General features: G+C 41.9%; 1 protein-coding gene across 1 annotated transcript in view; it reads left to right on the top strand.

Moving 5' to 3' along the window:
- NPTN (neuroplastin) overlaps nucleotides 1-19563 on the top strand; it is a 64110-nt gene that overhangs the window by 36152 nt on the left and 8395 nt on the right. Inside the window, exons 2-5 of the mRNA XM_065941980.1 lie at nucleotides 374-545; nucleotides 3811-3905; nucleotides 14968-15101; nucleotides 18281-18554. Of these exons, the coding sequence (XP_065798052.1) occupies nucleotides 374-545; nucleotides 3811-3905; nucleotides 14968-15101; nucleotides 18281-18554 (675 nt within the window). The remainder of the gene's footprint in view (nucleotides 1-373; nucleotides 546-3810; nucleotides 3906-14967; nucleotides 15102-18280; nucleotides 18555-19563) is intronic.

The following is a 19563-nucleotide window of genomic DNA, read 5'->3' as shown; positions in this document are numbered from 1 at the left end:
CCTTTGTCTTCAGAATTGCAAGGTGGAGCCTGATTTTCTAATTGAAGCCGAATTGGTTGGTGGTTCTTATCTCAAAAAATGATGGTATTCAAACGCGTAAGTGAATTGTTGCCAGTACAAGCATCCATAATACTCCCATTCTTTTCACGTCTAGGCCAGCTGGTCTTCAGGCTGTTGTCTGCGCTAGTGATCATTTGCTTATAATCATTGTTTTTCCTTTATTGACTTCCTCCAAAGTGGTAAAGTGAAATTCCTCATGTGGTCCTGTCTGCCCTCCCTCTTCTAGTCTCCCCAACCTACCCCATCCTACTCTCAGGCCAGGGCTACGGAGAATGGAACTATGGCTTCCTATCATTGTGCACTCTTATTACAGAACCAAGGATTGTCACCAGTGAAGAAGTCATTATTCGAGAAAGCCCTCCGCCCTCTGTTACCCTGCAGTGTAACCTCACCTCCAACTCTCACACCCTTACATACAGCTACTGGACAAAGAATGGGGTAGAACTGACTGCCACTCGTAAGAATGCCAGCAACATGGAATACAGGTGAGAGGGGCTAGCAGCTCCTGGGAAGATGAGAGGGTACATGGTTGAATTTACTTCACATTCATAACCTGTAATTAAGCTATGTGGGAGAGCCATGAGAGAGATATATACATATATATATACATACATATATATATATATGTGGTCCTCCTCAAGAGAGTCTAATCCAGAGTATATCTGGGGTGAGGCTAGAATTTCCAAGGATTTCCAAGTAATTTCTAATGAGCAACCAGGTTTGAGAGCCATAAAAGATCTCCTCATTATGATAACAGCAACTGAGGGCATCAGGAGTGATTTGCTTGAGGTAGTAATGCTAGTCAATAAAAAAGCCACAATTAGAATGCAGGTCTCTTGACTTAATCCAGTGGTTTGAGGAATCAGATTGAAATCTGATCTTGGATTCTTAGAGCTAGATCACCATAAGTATTCTTCCCACTGAGTAGATTTCCTAGTGAGCTAGCTCTTAGGAGTGTTTTATTATGACCATAACCTGATCAGGCCCAGTGTATATAGGGCTCATTAGTGATCTGGAAAAGGATGGTACCCTGTAATTACCCTTTGGTGAAAGGGGAATATTTGCTGGCTGAAGTTATCCAGCACCCAAAGATTTGGTATATTTTGAAATATCTAGAACACATTGCACCTCACCTTTGAGGATAGTTTGTTCCTAGTTGAAAAGGATCAGCTAATCCTATTTGGCAGGATGATGCAGTGCGACTAAAGAGTGCACTGGAGTGAGACCAGGAAAACCTTTGTACCCAGTGATAGCAAGGACATTCTGCAGTATTTTGCAGAATTGAGATCATTTCCTATCCCTTATTTAATTGACTCACATTAATTTGTGGATCCTCTTCCTCTTTTTTCAGGTAAGAAAATTGAGACTCAAAGAGTAATAACGCTTGACTCCTTTCAAGGCCACATACTGTGTCTAATAAGTTGCAGAACCAAGCCTAGGTTCCAGGTCTTCTGATTCTTTAGAATCTAGATCATTGGGGATTTCTGTTTGTTTTTCTATTGTACTATACCATTTTGTGGCAAGGTAGTTAATCTGTTTCCACTGTAGTTTCTTCTGATACAAAATTTGAAATATAGCCTGAGATATGTCCTAATAGTTTGGAAAAGGTTAATTGAATAGTGATATTGGGTGGAATAAAAGGCATCTATTCTTGGTCTGTCGATTAGTTTTGCAAGTTTTCTTTTTTTAATAATACCTCTTTAAAGATACCAGGTATCCAATCGTATTTCTCTTGTCTTGCACTATGTTACCCCTAAAGCTTTGAGCTGTAACTTTATATAAAGTTTGAACCTGATTTTATAGAATGCCTCTTCTCTTTTCCTCAGCCTGTTTGAGGCTTTCCAGGGTGTTCTGCATTGTTCCAAGTGTTTTGGGAAATCTGTAGAGTAACATCTCACATTTTGTAGAGTAACAGCTGAGGAGACCCTTGGGCCCCCTCGTAAGTCAGCCATGGAGCCCGTCACAAACTGTGCTTGTGCTTAGCCTGCAGGGGACATTTTTGATTTGCTTCAGTTGCTTCCCAGTAGCTAGTTGAAGGAAATGTTGTGGGGAGATTTTGAGCCCACTGGCATGGCCCCTAGTTTGGGAGTCGTCTTCTCAAGTTACTACAGTAAATCTAAACCCTGAAGATGTTGCTGCTGCTTCTCCTCCTCCCCTTCCTAACTCTGGAACATTACTAAGAGCAACTGACTTGCCTCTGTTTTCTTGTTGGGAGCGTGTTGATGTAAGAAGAGTCATTTGTGTCAATTTGAGTAGACTGTTGACTGCTCCTCTTAGAATCTTATGCTGCCATGGGTATGCTGAGACAGTCTTGTGAGTGGGCTGTGTCTTTCCTCATCCATAGTATCTTAACTTGTTTCTTTTTTGAGATGAACAGTAAGATGGATAAATGCGTTTAGCCAGTGTTTTGAGGTTAGGAGTTTTTCTCCGAGAGATTTGGTCATCACAAGTATCATGTTTTAACTGTTCAGCAGAAGAGTAGGAGTGAAACAATATTTAATCTGGAAGCTGATGTTTCTCTGTTTTCTGTAATTACACGCTAGCCTTTCTGCACATGTTTGAGCCGGTGGTGTATGTAGGCCAGTGTGCAGTTAGCTGATAAGAAACTGACCTTCAGGTCCAAGAAAGCTTGTTTAGGATCACCCTTTAGAATTCAGAAGTACTATTCTCATCACACACACTTTTCACAGTCCTTCCTTTCACTTAGCTTAACTTGGTCTGGATCTGTGTGTAGTTGTTCACTCTTGTTTGTGTTCACTCATTTTTCTACTATATTCCAGGCATTGGGGTATGTGCTGGGTATAGAATTGTGCACCAAATTAACAATGCCTGTCCAAATAGAACTTGGTCTATTGAGAAAACAGACATTCATCAAGCAATCACATAAATAATTAGACATTGTGATAAGTGCTGTGAAGGGTTATAGTGTAGTATGAGAGAATGTCAGGGAGAGGGATGTCATTTAGATTGGGGGTGGGAGGAAATGACATGTAAGCCAAGACTGATGGAAAACGAGTTAGGGAGATGAAGAATAATGGTATGAGCATTCTATAGAACAGAACATCTTTTGTCAGAGTTTTGAGCTAGGAACAAGTTTAGCAGGTGGATGGGGAAAAACTGAAAAGAGACCTGCAGGGCTAGAAAGTGGCTGAGATGACACTCGGGAAGGGCCGGATCATGCACGGCCCTGGAGTTCTAGCTGTACCTAAGAGCTGAGCTGCATCTCTGTGGCTGATGCTCTGATGGCAGATTTCCCCCACCCCCAACTGATCCTATTCTGTTATTAGACTTACAGAAAAGCATGCTACTAAAATACAGGGTAGGCAGAACAGTACCACTAAAACAAACTCTTCAGCAGAGTGCAGAAAAAGATGCTTTCTTTCTGCTCTTATTTATTTGACTGGAACCACAAGGTGAGCAAGAACTTTTTGGTGATGGGCCCATCCTTTGTATCTAAGTGTAGATTTTAGTATTTTGTACAACTCTTTTGATTACTTTTTTTGTAATGTATTTCTCCAATAGACTGAAATATCTTAAGGTTAGGGACCATCCCTGTATTCCTGGCACCTAGTAAGGAGTAAATCATTAATACACAGAGGGAGGTTTTTGCTTATAGTTAGAAGGAAGTGAGTTGCATGCAGGGGCACAATTCAGAGAGCAGGGTCCCTGGTTGCCCCTTTGATTCTCCTTTTGTTGTGTATTTTGACTGTTCCCAGCTTCCTCACTTGATTTTTCTTCTCATCTCTGCAGGATCAATAAGCCGAGAGCTGAGGATTCAGGCGAATACCACTGTGTATATCAGTTTCTCAGTGCTCCTAAAGCAAATGCCACCATTGAAGTAAAAGGTACAACCCAACAGAGGCTGCGGCGTAAGCCTCTCACTCTCCTTCTGAGACACTATCTTGGCTTGGGCTTCCAGTCTTCAAGCTTTTCTTGTTTTCATTATGGGAGGCAGTATATAATGTTATGGTTAGGACTGAAGGCTCAGGAGCTCAACTGCCTGGGTTTAAATCCAAACCCCATCATCTAGCTGTATGACTGTGGCAAGTTATTTAACTTCGCTAAGCTTCTGTTTTCATCTTTTGTAAAACCTACCACATGGCACATGGGTTGGTTAGAGGGAATAAATAAGTTGAAGTTGCTGTTTTTGTAGTTCAAAAAATACTTCAGTGTTGGCAGCTTCATATGGTTCATCCTTAGGTAAAGTTCTTAGAATAGTGCCTTTTAAGTATTATTGTGTAGTTATCTCCAATGTGCCAGTTAAGTTCTCCAATGAACTTAAACTATTTGTAGGTAATTCATTAGAATTTTAATAGAACCTCTGGGTGCATGGCATCTTAAAGATGAGATTGTAGTTGGAAGTTTCAAGGAAGGCCAATAGAACTGTAAGAGTTAGAGCTAACTAACATTTAACCCAACTTGCCTGTATTATTTCAAAGAAGCAACTGAGACCCAGAAAAGTGAAAACCATTGGCTTTCTTGTCATACCATCAGTTTGTGACAACGCTATGATAGCATGGAACTTAAGTCTTGACTCCCCATCACCACGTTTTTCCATTTTATAAAATGACCATGGAGAGGCAGGGCTACTGTTTGAGGTCAGACTGACGAGATGAGGGTGTTTTCCAGGCCTTTTCATTTTTGCTTAGAAAGGATACAAACTTGTTGTCTAAATCTATAGGGTGATCTCTAGAAACTGTAAGGATAAATTTAGGAAACGGGAATGGCCTATATATAGCAGGTGTTAAAACTTTCCTTAATTTATAGCAGGTATTCAGATTTTCCTTAAAATATTTGGAAGACTAAAAATTTGGACTCAAAAAAAAAAAAGCTTGGACATAGTCAAAGTTTCTATTACATGGTGTTACTAAATGAAAGTAGTGTCTTGGTGACACTTGCCCTGACTTGCGTCCTTGTTGACGTAAGGATGGGCAGTGCCTCTAGCAGCGAAGATTGAATTCTAAATGCCTGCAGGGATTGAGTCACAGTGGCTTGGTTACAGCTCACGCAAACCAGAGAATCTAGGATTTGATTAACTCTGTGGCTTTTCTTCCAGAGATCTGGGTTTATCTCTGTTTTTAAAGAATGCCATATTTGTTCAACATAGGATGAAGGTATGAGAAAACATTTTCTCTAAACCAGCCAAGGGCCCTTCCCCACCCAGATGAGCTGAGCTACATGAGTAGATGTTTGACTCCTCCGTATGAGAGTTAAAGCCCTGCAACATTCCAGACTGAGCCTTTGGCACAAAGTTCAAGTGCAGAGGAAACAGATTAGGACAGGTGAGGGAGGGAAAGTGGTGTGTCTAGTTAATCAAGCTCTCCAAGCCTAAAGAATAAATTACATACAATTGCAAGTCCTGACTAACTCTGATCATATTGATTAGGAGTTAATGATTTCTGTGCAGCATTTTCAAGAGTGGAGAGGGGTTATTTTTCCATTGGTTGGCTGCTTGAGAAGGTGGGGTTCAGGTGCCCCAGAGGCATCTTTCCTCACATTCTCTTTGGCAGGGAAATGGTCTGGAAGCTTCAGGCAGGAGTGTCTTCTGAGGAAGTTACAGCATACACAGTATCTCACCATAGCGAAGGCATGTACTGTGCTCTGTTGCATTTGTACTGTACAGTAGTCCTGTGAGGAAGATTGGGCAGGTGGTATTAACATCCTAATTTTAAAGAAGTAGACCTTAAGAGAATTCTGTTTTTGTATAATGCTAAAACATATTCTGTAACTGACTTGGGCAGGTATGTTAATCTGTCAAGAAAATTCATATGGAATTCTAGTTATCCTCTCTTCCTTCTCTCCCCTGACACCTGGACAGAAAACAGCTGAACACTTAATGTCTTTCGGGTTAGGGATAGCTTGGTCTGATAAAGCCTGAACATTTGACTTTTCTTGTGTAAATTTAAAAAGGTTTTCCATAGACCCAGGACCATATTCGAAACTAGCTCCTGATTGTGGTTGGGGTAGAAAATTGCCTTGAATTTAGACCACCGTGTGTGTTATTCCCAAAGCATTTTCATGTAAACTCTTATTTTTTTTTTTCTCAGCTCCACTAGGGTGGGATAAGAGACAAGTAATCTTTTTATAGCTATAATGATTTATAAAAACTCTACTAAGTAATAGGCAAGAGGTGGTGGCACTCAAGAACAGAGAAGTTCAGGGGATTTTCAGGAAACATAAGTGACCTCTGCCGAAAGGAGACTCATAATCTTCATTTGTGGTTTTAACTAAATTGGCACTTAAGGGCAATATAATTCAGCCCATTACTCTATACTCAGACCCCTTCTTCCCCATCTGGCTTTCCCTGCAGTTGAGAACTTCGCAAGGTGTTTGTTTGGCCTCAGCCCTGTGGGGAGTTAAGGACTTAGACTAGCCAGGGACAAGGCATTGTGTGTCACATGACCAAATCTTGAGTTACTTGTTATGTACAAAAGAAAAGGCTGAAGGAACCACAGGGAGGGACACATATTTGGAAACAGACCTGAGGTGGCAGTGCTTTTCCACCCTAATCTGTAGATCCCTGTTGAGAAAGGAATTTTGGGGATGATTGTATATACATGTAGTAGGGAAGGCCTTGGAGAAGGCAATGGCACCCCACTCCAGTGCTCTTGCCCGGAAAATCCCATGGACGGAGGAGCCTGGTAGGCTGCAGTCCATGGGGTCGCAAAGAGTCAGACATGACAAAGCGACTTTACTTTCACATTTCACTTTTATGCATTGGAGAAGGAAATGGCAACCCACTCCAGTGTTCTTGCCTGGAGAATCCCAGGGATGGGGTCGCACAGAGTCGGACACGACTGAAGTGACTTAGCAGCAGCAGCAGCAGGGAAGGCCTTGCACCTGAAGTAGGGTTTGCTCTTTCTTTCTCTTTTTTCAAAGGACAAGCATGAGGCACAGTGTAAACAAGAAGATACTATTACTGTTGAGGATTACATTTCTTAGGTATTTGGCAGGTGACCCGAGCAGATGCTGGGGGAGGAAGATGGAGCAGGGCTGGCCAGGGGGAGAGGGAACAGTGATGACTAGACCTTGTAGGACCTCTGTCCCATAAACAGCCTCTCTTGGGATCGTCTTCCTTTTTGAGCCTTTTGACTCCTCAGAGTCTTGTGTCTTCCAGAGACTCCACGCCTTACCCATACAGCATTTGTGAATGAATAAATGTTGAATTTTCTGTCCCTGTAAAATTTCAGCTTTTCTAGCCCTTACTCCCTCTCTTTTCATCTTACTTGCTTTTCTAAAATTAAAAAATGTGCTCACAAAAGCAAGTTAAAATTTTCTATGTAGTTTACAAAGTTGAAAAAACACTTCTCATGACTCCCAGACCCTATCCTCACCCTTTAATCATTTTTATTAATCCAACAAACAAGGAGTTTGAGTTTTATTGCTGTTTTTGGAAAAGGATTTTGGTGGTCTTCAAATCCTCTGCAACAGACATGCCATCAGCTCTTGTGAAAGGTCCATCCCAGCACTGAGAAGGTTTGGGTCTGGTATCTTATTAAGCCCATCATTATGTCTTGCTGCTCGTTCGGCATTTTAAATGAGTTCAGTCTTTTGGTGACAATGAGAGCCAAGATTGATCTTGTTTTACTTGTCCCTACTCGTTAGCTTTCTTTCTGTTTGAATATTATGACTAAATGTTAGGGCTTCTGTGAGTGACCTTGTCCTGACTCCCTGCTTCTTACTCCGTTGCATGGACTTATCACTGATACATCAACATTGAAATTGGTTGAGGCAGACTGTATGGTGATGGTGACAAATATCATTATTAAGAGTAATAATACATCTCTTACATTTGTACAGCACTTTCAGCATGCAGAGTGTTTTTGTGCTCATTTATTTGTTGGATGGGCAGCTAGTTTGACAGCTGAAGATGCTTTGAGGGTGTGTCATGGTTAAGTTAAAGCTGATGTCAAAGCCGGTTGTCTCAGGATTGCCCTGACTTGAAAAGTCTGAAAGCAGAACTGCTTGAACATTTTGGACATCAACCATAGCCATACCTGTTCCTTCTTTTCCTCTCTTCAGGGTGCTACCCTCACCTACTTTATTGTTACAAGAATAAGAACAGCTAACATTACTGCTTGCTTACTGTGTGTTAGGCACTGTGCCAAGTACATTACTTGTGTGGCTCCTCTCTTGTAGTCTTCACAGCACTCTGAGGTAAATGCCATTATTCTCTCTACTTTCCAGGTGAGAAAATTGAGGCTCAAGGGCATTGAATGACGTGCTCAGTGTGACAGAGTCCACCAGTGGAGCCAGCGTCCTCACTCAAGCACTCTTGTGCCACAGCACATATTCCTAAGCACTACGCCACACTGCTGTGTTCAGAACATATTAAATAACGATGTAAAGGTGTTGACTGAGAGAAGAAATGGGTTCTAATCCTGACCCTGCTGTTAAAAACTTGCCATGATCCTGATTAGTCACATTCCTTTGTTGGGCCTCAGACTCTCCAAGTATACGATGAAGTAGGCTGAGATAGATGATCTTGAAGGTTCTATAAGGCTCTAAAGATCTGTGGTTTCCTTATATGGACACAGATGAGAGGCTGGGTTAGTGAAGGAAGTGATTTTTAAGCTTCTTTTCCTAATAGTAGTGACTGTCAAATTCTTAACCTTGAGACTGTCACCTCAGTGCCCCCTGTACTTTGAAACATTCATCTCCCTGTCTCAGACACTCCCTCTAATCCCCTCAGACACTGATGCCAGGAAAGGTGTCAGAGCAGCGGTTCTCAAAGTTGATTTTAAGGTATATGAAATGTGCCCTAGGCATCAGGCTTATTAAAAGCACTCCAGATGAGTATAGTGTCTTAGTGGAGACTTCAGTGCCCCCTGCCCAGTGGTTTCACCTGCAGGAAAAGAAAAGGCCTCGTCCGCGGAAGGCAGCACTAGTCCCAGACTGCTCTTGTCCTCACAATCAGTGGTGAATCTACTCTGTTTAATTACTGAGCCAAAAAGCCAACATCTTTCTTGCTTCTTTCTTGGCCATCTTGTATTGCTTCTTGGGCTTGGCCCTTGGCTAGCAGTATATCTTAACTCTCCGTCTACCTTCAGCCAAACTTATATTTTTGCCTATAGAAAATTTGTCTCTGGGATTTGATAGGTTGCCTGAAGGAAGCAGAGAGACCATCTCTACATTATCAGTGTGTTGTATGATGAGACACTGTACAGTATCTTTTAAGGGTGGAGTTTCTTTGAAAATTAGTTGCAAGATTATGCATTTGCATTGAAAAATGAGCAGTGCAGGTAAGGGGCCCCGTACCTTGATCCGTATCTCAGCTCTGTTGTGTTAACTTTATTTAACCTTCAGTTCAGTTCAGATCAGTCGCTCAGTCGTGTCCAACTCTTTGCGACCCTGTGGATTGCAGCACGCCAGGCTTCCCTGTTCATCACCAACTCCTGGAGCTTACTCAAACTCAGGTCCATTAAGTTGGTGATGCCATCCATCCATCTCATCCTCTGTCGTTCCCTTCTCCTGCTGCCTTCAGTCTTTCCCAGCCTCAGGGTCTTTTCCGACGAGTCAGTTCTTCGCTTCAACTAAAAATATCTGCATTGCCTAAGTTGACACTCTGTACATCCACCAGCCTAGCAGAGAAGCTGGATGTTTTTCTCTAAGTGCCTGCAGCTTAGGCAGCAGAAGGTCCTGAGGAACATGCCTTTGTCCTCAGCCAAAGGCCCAGATAATGAGATCGGGTCAGGTATCGGTGGGCAACCTAAGACTTGGAGAGGGCCACATAGTGGGCCCAATGTTGCATTCATCAGGACCCTAGAAGGGTCCATCCAGTAATTCATGGGGGTTTAGAGTATGTAGCTAATAAGGCCAGATCATGAGTTAATTTCCAGGTGGGTCTGTGATCTCTTTTAAAGATCTTTACTACTACTTTGCTACCTAATTTGTGCCTTCCTGAGAAGGTAAAGGGAAGTAAGCAGTATTTACTCTGTTCAACTCCTCAGACCTACCTGCAGACCAACAGGACCTGTTTAAGTAGTTCCTTATTAAATGGCAAGCCCATATAAGGCAAGGCACCATAATCAATATAAATAGGCCATTATTCAATATAATTTGTCAGCATCTGACATAAGTAAACTTTATTAGAGCTATAAACAAGAGTCCTGTTTGTATCAGCAAACAGGGAGAAGACGTAATATTCAGCATCTCTTTGATTTCTTAGAACTCAAACACCTGCCTTAGCCTAAACTTTCCCTGACTGAAAATGAAATTTAAATATTTATTTTTGACACTGGACTCCAGTAGTGTGCTAGATTAATAGATGTAAATTAATCCTCATAAGACCTCTGTGAATTGTGAGTATTTTATTCCCATTTTACAGAAGTAAATACTGAAACTCAAAGGATTTTAAATGACCCACCTTGGGTTACTCAGTGAGGATTAGAGTCTCAGGAGAGCCAAATTTCTCTGCTTGAAGTCCAAGACACTTTACATTATAATATATGAAGTACAGTAGTTAAATTATAGCAGATAGATCAGTCCCTCCTCTGGTCTAGAGTGTTCTAATACATCTGCAAGCAAAGATAACATTTGGGCAGTTTGCTTTGCAGTTACCAGTAATGCATGTTGTATATTTTTATTGTTTGTGGACTCTGTTCTAGTTTGGTTTATTTCTCTTTCTGTTTGGTAAAGAACAAAGAACATGGCCTCTGGAATCAGAAATTCCTGAACTTGGATTTTGGCTTTACCTTTTATTAGCAGTATAATTTTAGTTCTTAAAAACTTTACCAAACTTGAGTTTTCTAATCTATAAAAATGGGGTAATATCTGCATCATTGGGTGATTATATTAATCTGTGGCTGCATAATAAGTTATCCCCCAAATCAGTGGCTTAAAACAACAAATACTTACTACCTCACTGTTTCTGTGGGTCAGGAATTCTGGAGTAGGTTAGTGGGGTGCTTCTGACTCAGGGTCTCTCAGGTTCTTGGCTGGGGCTGGAGGATCTGTTTCCTAGATAACTGCCTCAGTGACTGCAGAAGGCCTAAATTCCTCACTTTGTGGGCCTCTCCATGGCCTGTTGGAGTGTCTTCCTAGTATGGCAGCTAACCTCCCCCAGAGTGTGTGATCGGGAGAAAGAGAGGAACAGCATATGCAAGCACAGAAAGCCACTTTGTATTTTGTAAACTAGTTTCCAAAGTTGTACACCTTTTTATATATATACATACATACAGAAAAAACATTTTATAAATATATGTATGTATAACATATGCTATATTTATTCTTTAGAATCAGGTCACTAAGTCCAGCCCACACTCAAGGGGAGGGAAATTAGGCTCCGCCTCTTGAAGGGAAGAATATCAAATAATTTGTGGATTATTTAAGAGGTAGCCTCTGTGCCCTAAGAGTCTCTTTCTTTGACCACTGCTGATGTGTTCTGAGAGTTCAGTTACCTTTCTTGCTGTTAGTCTGTCATCTAGCTCAGCTGGTGGGGCAAGAACAGGCTTTCTGATTGAGCAGCTCCCCTAAAGAACAGAGAGAAGTGACCTACTTCATTGACCCAAAGGCTGAAGTGATAGTTGTTATAATCATTCCTTATAAGGGTAAAGTGATGTAACCTGCGTTAATTTCCTGTCTGCCTAGTATACTAGTGATACTTCCACCAATCCAAGGGTGAATAATCAGGGCATTTTCTTTTGAGTACATTAGGAAGAGGGGATATTATTCCTAAGCTTCACTCAGTATTCTTTGCCGAGTTGAGAAAGCAGCAGTAGATCTAACTGTGAAAACTTGTAGGCTTTACTGTATAAACAGGGCCAACAAAGGGTGAGGGTGGGGGTGGGGTGGGGGGCACAATAAGTTCCTGTTGTCTCTGCATCTAATAGCCTTTTAGGCACCTTCCTGTCTATAAATAGAAGCCTCCATAGAAACTGGAGTAGATGAATGAAAGGAGGGTGTGGTGTTTTCAACCTGAGCACCGAGGTAGGACTGAAAGACCAAAACCCAGGTCTTGGTCTTCAAGAGTAGTAGCTTTTTAGAGACTGTATAGCCATAAGCCAACTCAGGTTTTAGTCTTCTATGTGGTTCTTATGTATAATCTTGGGGATGAGTCTCCAAGGCAAAATCTGATGTTGCCGAATTCACAGCACTATTGGAATTAGTCAAGTAACTGAAAGTGAAAGTCACTCAATCATGACCGACTCTTTGTGACCCCATGGACTATTGAGTCCATGGAATTGTCCAGGCCAAACTACGGAGTGGGTAGCCTATCCTTTCTCCAGTGACTCTTCCTGACCCAGGAATCGAATTGGGGTCTGCTGCATTGCAGGCGGATTGTTTATCAACTGACCTAACAGGGAAGCACTTAACTGGACCAGAGTAAATAGAGTTGAGTATTCTCTGTGGGGCAAAGGAGAATGAAAGTGGGAAAAAAACATCACATGTAAGCCGATTTCTGAAAGTTATATCTCAACCATTTCCCTGAGCTCTGGACTTGATATTCAGCTGTCTACTTGACAACTTCACTTGGATGTTAAATAAGTCCTAAACTTAACATTTCCTAAACTTTGAACTCCTGGTTTTTTATTACCATCATTGCTGTATCCCTAAGCAAAACAAAATAAAACAAACCAACAGCAAAAAAATAGCCATGCTAATTCTTCTGCAGTCTTCCTCATCTTAGTAACTGGCAATTCCATTCTTGAAGTTACTCAGACCAGAAACCTTGGGGTCATGCTTGGCTCCTTTTTCTCTCATGTTCTACCTTCAGTCCATTAACAAATATACTAACCTATAAAATATCCAGAATTCCTCACTTTTACTGCTGCTGCCCTCATCCAAACGTACCCCTCCCCCTTTCTGGACTGTTCTCAGAACCTCCTAATTGATCTTACTTCCACTATTCTCTCTCTACAATTGTTGTCCACATAGTAGCCAGAGGGAGCCTGTTAAAACATACAGATAATTTCATACCTACGCTTAGTATTCACCAGTGGCTTCCCAGCTGACTTACAGTAAATGCCAAAGCAATTGTCGGACAATGTATGTCCTACAAAGTCCTATCATGTTTAGGCTCCATTCTCTGATTTAATCTCTTACCATCATCCCCTTGGTTACTGTTTCAGTCAAATTCCTCCATGCTGTTCGTTACACATAACAAGCACATTTCTGCCCCAAAGCTTTTGCCTTTCCCTCTACTTGGAGTGTTCCTCCTGCAGATACATGTGGCTTACTCCTTTATTTTCTTCATGACTGTGCTAAAATTCACTTTATCAGAAGGCCTTCTCCTGCCACTCTGTGATGAATTTGGCATGTGATGAGTGCTCAACAAATGTTTGTCCAGTGAATGAAACATACTAGAGGTACAGTGTGGTAGCTCTTCTGCTTGTTGTGTCTCCCTGCTGCCCCATGATGGTGTGTTAGTGTGCTGTGGGGCTTGCTCCTTGGAGTGCTTAAGTGGTTCTTAATATTTACTGACTGCAGAAAGCTCTGAGGAAGAGTGACCAGGTTAAACATTAGGCCTGAGAGGTGACTGATGCACTGTGGGAGAAATTTGGCATGTGGAGAACTTGAGCCAGCCTGACTCGTTCCCTTCTGTAGTGAGGAGTTGTGGCTGGGAAAACAAAAAGATATTTCCTTTATAATATCCTATCTGGAAAACACCTCACACTGAGTGGTAATGACCAGGCTTTCATTTGGCAGGTTGTAGAGGTGGCTTGGGGCCTTGATCATTCTTTTCCTATCCAGATGCCTCAGGAGGTGGTCTTAGGAAGCACAGTGTGAGAGGAGCAGGACATGGGATTATTTTTAAGCCAAGAAAAACCAAGCCAATCAGAAGGAAAACATGGGATTCAGCCCATGGTATAATTATACAGGCTTTTACAGTCTCAAAATGACATCTATCTGTCTATGTAAGACTCTGCATATAGGCAGGGGCTAGAAATAACTCCATCTGATGATGGGTATAAAATTCAAGCATAGAATAATTAAATAACTCGCAAAACTGGAATTTGGACCAGGCCTGTTGATTCTCTTTCCCATTTTGGCCAACAAAGCAATGTCTGGCCTACTTTGAGTTTTATTGCTTTCAGATTAGTAGAACTGATGTGGTAAGGTGGAAATTTATAGTTAAGATAAAAGAAGGCCAAATTCAAAGAATTAGCTCTCATCTCAGGCTTCTTGGGTCCTTGAACTTTATCTAATATTTAAACCACATATGCTGTTTATTTCTTCCTAAATGATCATGAAAAGCAGAGACCAACAGCTTCCAGCATGTCTAGAAATTTCCCGAAGATTTGGTTCATTGAGATAACTGCAAATCAGGTGTATAAATCAGATTAAGTCATTAAAACAACCGTGTGAGACACTGGTTGAATTTCCTGTTCATTTCATTCTTCTCTTGTGAAGACTGGTTTGCTGGATTCCCTATTTTCTGGGAGAACCTTGGCTATTGATATTCCTTGGGTAGCTTCTCCAAGCATTTATCATTCATTGTTTTTATATACCTTACAATAGGACTTGATTTTAGGTGTTTGATCTCAGGGCTCTCTCATTTCCTTAACATAATATATGGCATTTGATATAATACATCATTACTGCTAATGCAGGTGTTGTGAGAAAAAAACCATGACTGGCAGAGAAGATAATAGCTTCTGTTTACGTTTCTTTAAAGGATGGCTTAATTTATACAGTTGCACCTCTGTTGTCTTCCAATAGGTTGTAGAACCACCCATATTATTAGTAGAGCTTCACATATAGTAATCCTGGTGCCTGCTTTGGTGGGTGGGAGGTTAGGGCATGGGATTGGTTCCATTGCTCTGTTCTGACCTGAAATGCATGTTATTGAAGCTGAATATGAGGGTGGGTCTAAAGACTGACTAAGAAGCAGGGCTCTGAGCCAGTAACTGGGGCCTGTGTTCAGCATAGGCTCCCATGGTAACTGTATTCAACACTTTCTCACAGCTGCTCCTGACATCACTGGCCATAAACGGAGTGAGAACAAGAATGAAGGGCAGGATGCCATGATGTACTGCAAGTCAGTTGGCTACCCCCACCCAGAGTGGACATGGCACAAGAAGGAGAATGGTATGCTCGTGGTGAGTAGGAGGCAGCCCTGGCCCTCTATGTGTGGGTGTCTGTGGTTGCTGGAGTTCTCCTGGAGCGCTCCAGACATCGGGACAAGTCTCTGCAACCTGCCATCCTAACTGCCATGGCTTGGGTCACCCTTTCTGGGGTCATGGTTATACCATGAATTTGAAGGGCACTGATAGTCTCTGCTCAGCATGGAATCCCTACATACGAATTTATTAAAACTGTCTGGTAAAGGCTTGGCTGTTTGCCTTCAAGATAAGACACCCAAGAAGAGCTAACCCCAGTCTTAAAATTTTACTATTATTCTAGTCCATTTATCCTAGAGAAAATATTGTTCTTGAAGTGGTCTTCATGTATTTTTCTCGTTTTTTAGGGAAGGCAAGGCAGTAAGAGCAGTTAATAGTATTATATATTCCTGAAACATATTAAATTACTGATTAGGAATTGAGACAATCTAAGGAGGCCCACTGGCAGCCTTAGGCATTGGAAATCTGGCAGTATCTGCTCCAGAAAAGGTCAAAGAAAACATCTTTTCCAGTCTGTGGGATGACTCCTGATGGTATTGGGAGAGTCAAAACTTTTAGACTCTTGATTAATGCTTGACCAATCTCCTATTCTCTCAGATGGGATGTCATACATTACTCTCCAGGCTTTGTATGCCTAGAACTATACTTTTCAGGCATACTCTTTGATTGTCAGTCTTTAGAATCAGAAGGGACCCTAGAGATCATGTAATCCAGGTTCTTTAGAAAGGTTATAAATATTAACCAAGGTAAATTGGTGGCGGACCACAAATGTTTCTTGCATATGATAGTACTTTAAAAATACCCTTTGAAACTATAAGCAAGGTGAAAAGACAGCCCTCAGAATGGGAGAAAATAGGAAATGAAACAACTAATAAAGGATTAATCTCCAAAATACACATGGCAGCTTATGCAGCTCAGTATCAGAAAAACAACCCAATCAAAAAGTGGGAGGAAGAACTAAACAGACATTTCTCCAAAGAAGACATAAAGATGGCTAAAGAACACATGAAAAAGTGCTCAACCTTGCTTATTACTAGAGAAATGCAAATCAAAGCTACACTGAGGTATCATCTCACACTGGTCAGAATGGCCATCATCAAAAAAGTCTACAGGCAGTAAATGCTGGAGAGGGTATGGACAAAAGAGAACCCTCTTGCAATGTTCATGGGGATGCAAATTGATACAGCCACTATGGAAAACAGCATGGAGATTCCTTAAAAAACTAGGAATAAAACTGTCATCTCACCTAGCAATCCCACTACTGGGCATGTACCCTCAGGAAACAGTAATTGAAAAAGACACATGTACCCCAGTGTTCATTGCATTGGAAGTTGCATTGGAAGTTGCATTGCATTGGAAGTTGCATTGGAAGCAACTTAGATGTCCATCAACAAATGAATGGATAAAGAAACTGTGGTACATATACACAATGGAATATTACTCAGCTATAAAAAGGAATACACTTGAATCAGTTCTAATGAGGTGGATGAACCTAGAGCCTATTATACAGAGTGAAGTCAGTCAGAAAGAGAAAGACAGATATCATATATTAACATGTATATATGGAATCTAGAAAGATGATACTGATGATCCTATTGCAGGACAGCAGTGGAGACACAGACATAAAGAACAGACTTACGGTCACAGAGGGGGAGGGAGAGAGTGGAATGACTTGAGAGAGTAGTATTGAAATATATACATTATGTAAAATAGATAGCCAGTGGGAATTTGCTGTATGATGCAGGAAATCCAAAGGCTGGTGCTCTGTGACAGCCTAGAGGGGGTAGGATGCAGAGGGACGTGGAAGGATGGCTCTTTAAGAAGGAGGGGACATGTGAACACCAGTGACTGATTCATGTTGATGTATGGCAGAAACCATCACAATATTGTAAAGTAACTATCCTCCAATTGAGAATAAAATAAAATTTTAAAAACCCTTTGAAGGCTTGTGGACCAAAGATCATAAGTGAGAAATGTGGAATTAGTGAATGAGTAGAGCAGGAGTTAGAGGAGTTGGCAGCTTCTCAAATCCTAGGGTTGAAATTTTCACAGAATAACTCTAATTTTGAAGGCTATGAATATCTCATTTTAGCCAAACCCGTACTTAAATGCAGACATGATTTATGCTATAGCTAGACATCATTCTGGAAATTATATTTACCTTTCTTCTCTACTGTTTCTGAGTATCCTTTAGTTGCTGCATGTGAACTGACACAGAGTCAGATTTTTCCCCTGCTAGTATCCCATGAGATCAGAGCTGCAAACCTGTTCCAGCTCCACCCAAACCCCTGGCCATACTCTCACCCCTGTCTTCCCACACATGCCTGGGGCATTCCTGTCTTGCTTGGTCAGCTCTCCTCTCCCACAGTCTAGCTCAAATGTTAGCTCTTCTCCAAGTTTCCGTGACTCTCTCTAGCAGTGTCCACTCAGTGCACCGTGGCTCTATACATGCCCTCTGTTGGCGCTTCTTGCACATTCCTGGAGCCATCTCTTTGGAGGTCTGGTTCCCTCTGGAGGTCAGTTCTGTGTCATGCTCTCCCTTTCTCACCTTCCTCTTAGGTTGGATATAAAACATGTAGCATGTATTAGTAAATATCTCTTAACTAAACTTTCCTTTAACCTTGTAATTCTGAAAGGAAGTGCAAGTTAGGAATTTCCTCCATTCTGACTAGGAGCAAGTTCTTAGCATTGTTTCTAGGGGAAGTTTAGGGAAACTTTCCAGAATTCACGAAGTGTGAGGTAAATGTGCTGAATCTGAAGTCATCAAATAGGCCTGATGTTACCAGATACATACCTGACTACGGAGCTCACACCCTTTCTCCATCCTCTTTCTGGTTACGGAGTTCTTTCCTGGTGTTTGGAGCAACATCTTCTAGATTAAGTCGTCTTTTCTGGGTCTGCAGGGAAGGATGTCCCTTCACTTCATTAAAATTGGAGAAGTCCTTATTCTGCTAGAAGCTTATTGATTGATGGTTGTTGAGATTGAAGGGAAGTCAGTGATTAACTGTTCAAAGTTGCTTGGACAAAAATGACACTAGACACTGCTTCCTGATCCAGTTCAGTGCTTTGCTGAGGATGGAGAAAAGTGTCACCCTGTATTGGGCACTAATTCACCTACTCTGATCTTTGTGTGTTCTCACTTTTTTGCTCCTGAGTAGGATATTGTCAATACCTCTGGCCGCTTCATCATCATCAACAGGGAAAATTACACTGAGCTGAGCATCACGAACCTGCAGATCACAGAAGACCCTGGCGAGTATGAATGTAATGCTACCAACTCCATTGGCTCTTCCTCCATGGTCACCATCCTCAGGGTACGGAGCCACCTGGCCCCACTCTGGCCTTTCTTGGGAATTCTGGCAGAAATCATCATCCTTGTGGTGATCATTGTTGTATATGAAAAGAGGAAGAGGCCAGATGAAGTTCCTGACGGTAAGAGCATCCCTACAAAATAGCTGTAATGTTGGGGCTGGTTCCTTGGGGGTGGTTTCCAAGCACCCAAAGAGGACTATAAGGATGTTGGGATTCAGTCCCAAAAGGAGAGAAGGAAAAATTCTTATACTGGTTCCTCATCCCCTACCCCTAAGATTAGCCACTTTGAGCTATAATTGTTAGCTCTGTTCTTCCATGTGGGTGTTCTCAAACCCCAGTCCCTTCTGCCCTTCAGGCCCCTTGTGGGGAATGGGCAGTTGTCAGTCTCTTTGTTCAGCTCTGTCCTCCTCCAATACAGATCATCAGGCAGATTGAGCTTGAGGAGAATCCAAGTCAAGCCTAGAAGCCACCCCAAGATCGCAGGCCACCTGGCCTTTTCAGGCAGATTTAAGGTATCTGATTGGTTGTCACATGGTTGCCTGGTGTAGCCCCTATAGGTAACTGCACCAGTCCAGTCAAACTGTTCTTGGGATAAGCCATGGGAACAGGCCACCCTTTGATTCCCTTGGTTGGCCTCTTCAGAAGGTTTTCAAGGTTCCTGGTGAAGCAGGCCCCTGCCATTTGGCTTTTTGTCTGTCTCACAAAGAATGGTGGAGAGCATCTGACGCATCACTAGCCTCAGTTAAAAGAAATAGCTAAGCAGTATTGCCTGGCGTCCCAGCCTGAGCAGGACTCTCAGACTGGCCCAGGGTCAGAGAAGGAAGTGAATAAGAGCAGCAGAACAACAGCCAATTGTTAGGCATTGGAAAGAACAAGAATCTTAGATTGATAGACATACCTAGAGTCAGAAAAGGTTCTGGAAGTTTCTGTGTTTTTGTTATGGATGTTTCATTTCTAACTCTCTGATTGTAATTGGCGGGGGAGACTGCTGATTGAGACTCGCACCCGTGGTACTTCAGATTCCTAACTAGCTCCGCAGCTCCATCCTCCAGCCCTATAATATCGTCAGCAAAAACAAATAATTGACCAGCCAGCCATGATCACTCTTTGCCTGTCACTGATTGGACTG

The sequence above is a fragment of the Muntiacus reevesi genome, chromosome 7 (genome assembly GCF_963930625.1).
Source record: "Muntiacus reevesi chromosome 7, mMunRee1.1, whole genome shotgun sequence".
Taxonomy (NCBI): domain Eukaryota; kingdom Metazoa; phylum Chordata; class Mammalia; order Artiodactyla; family Cervidae; genus Muntiacus; species Muntiacus reevesi.
The sequence above is the reverse complement of the archived record's forward strand: the minus strand, read 5'-3'. Positions and strand labels throughout refer to the sequence as shown.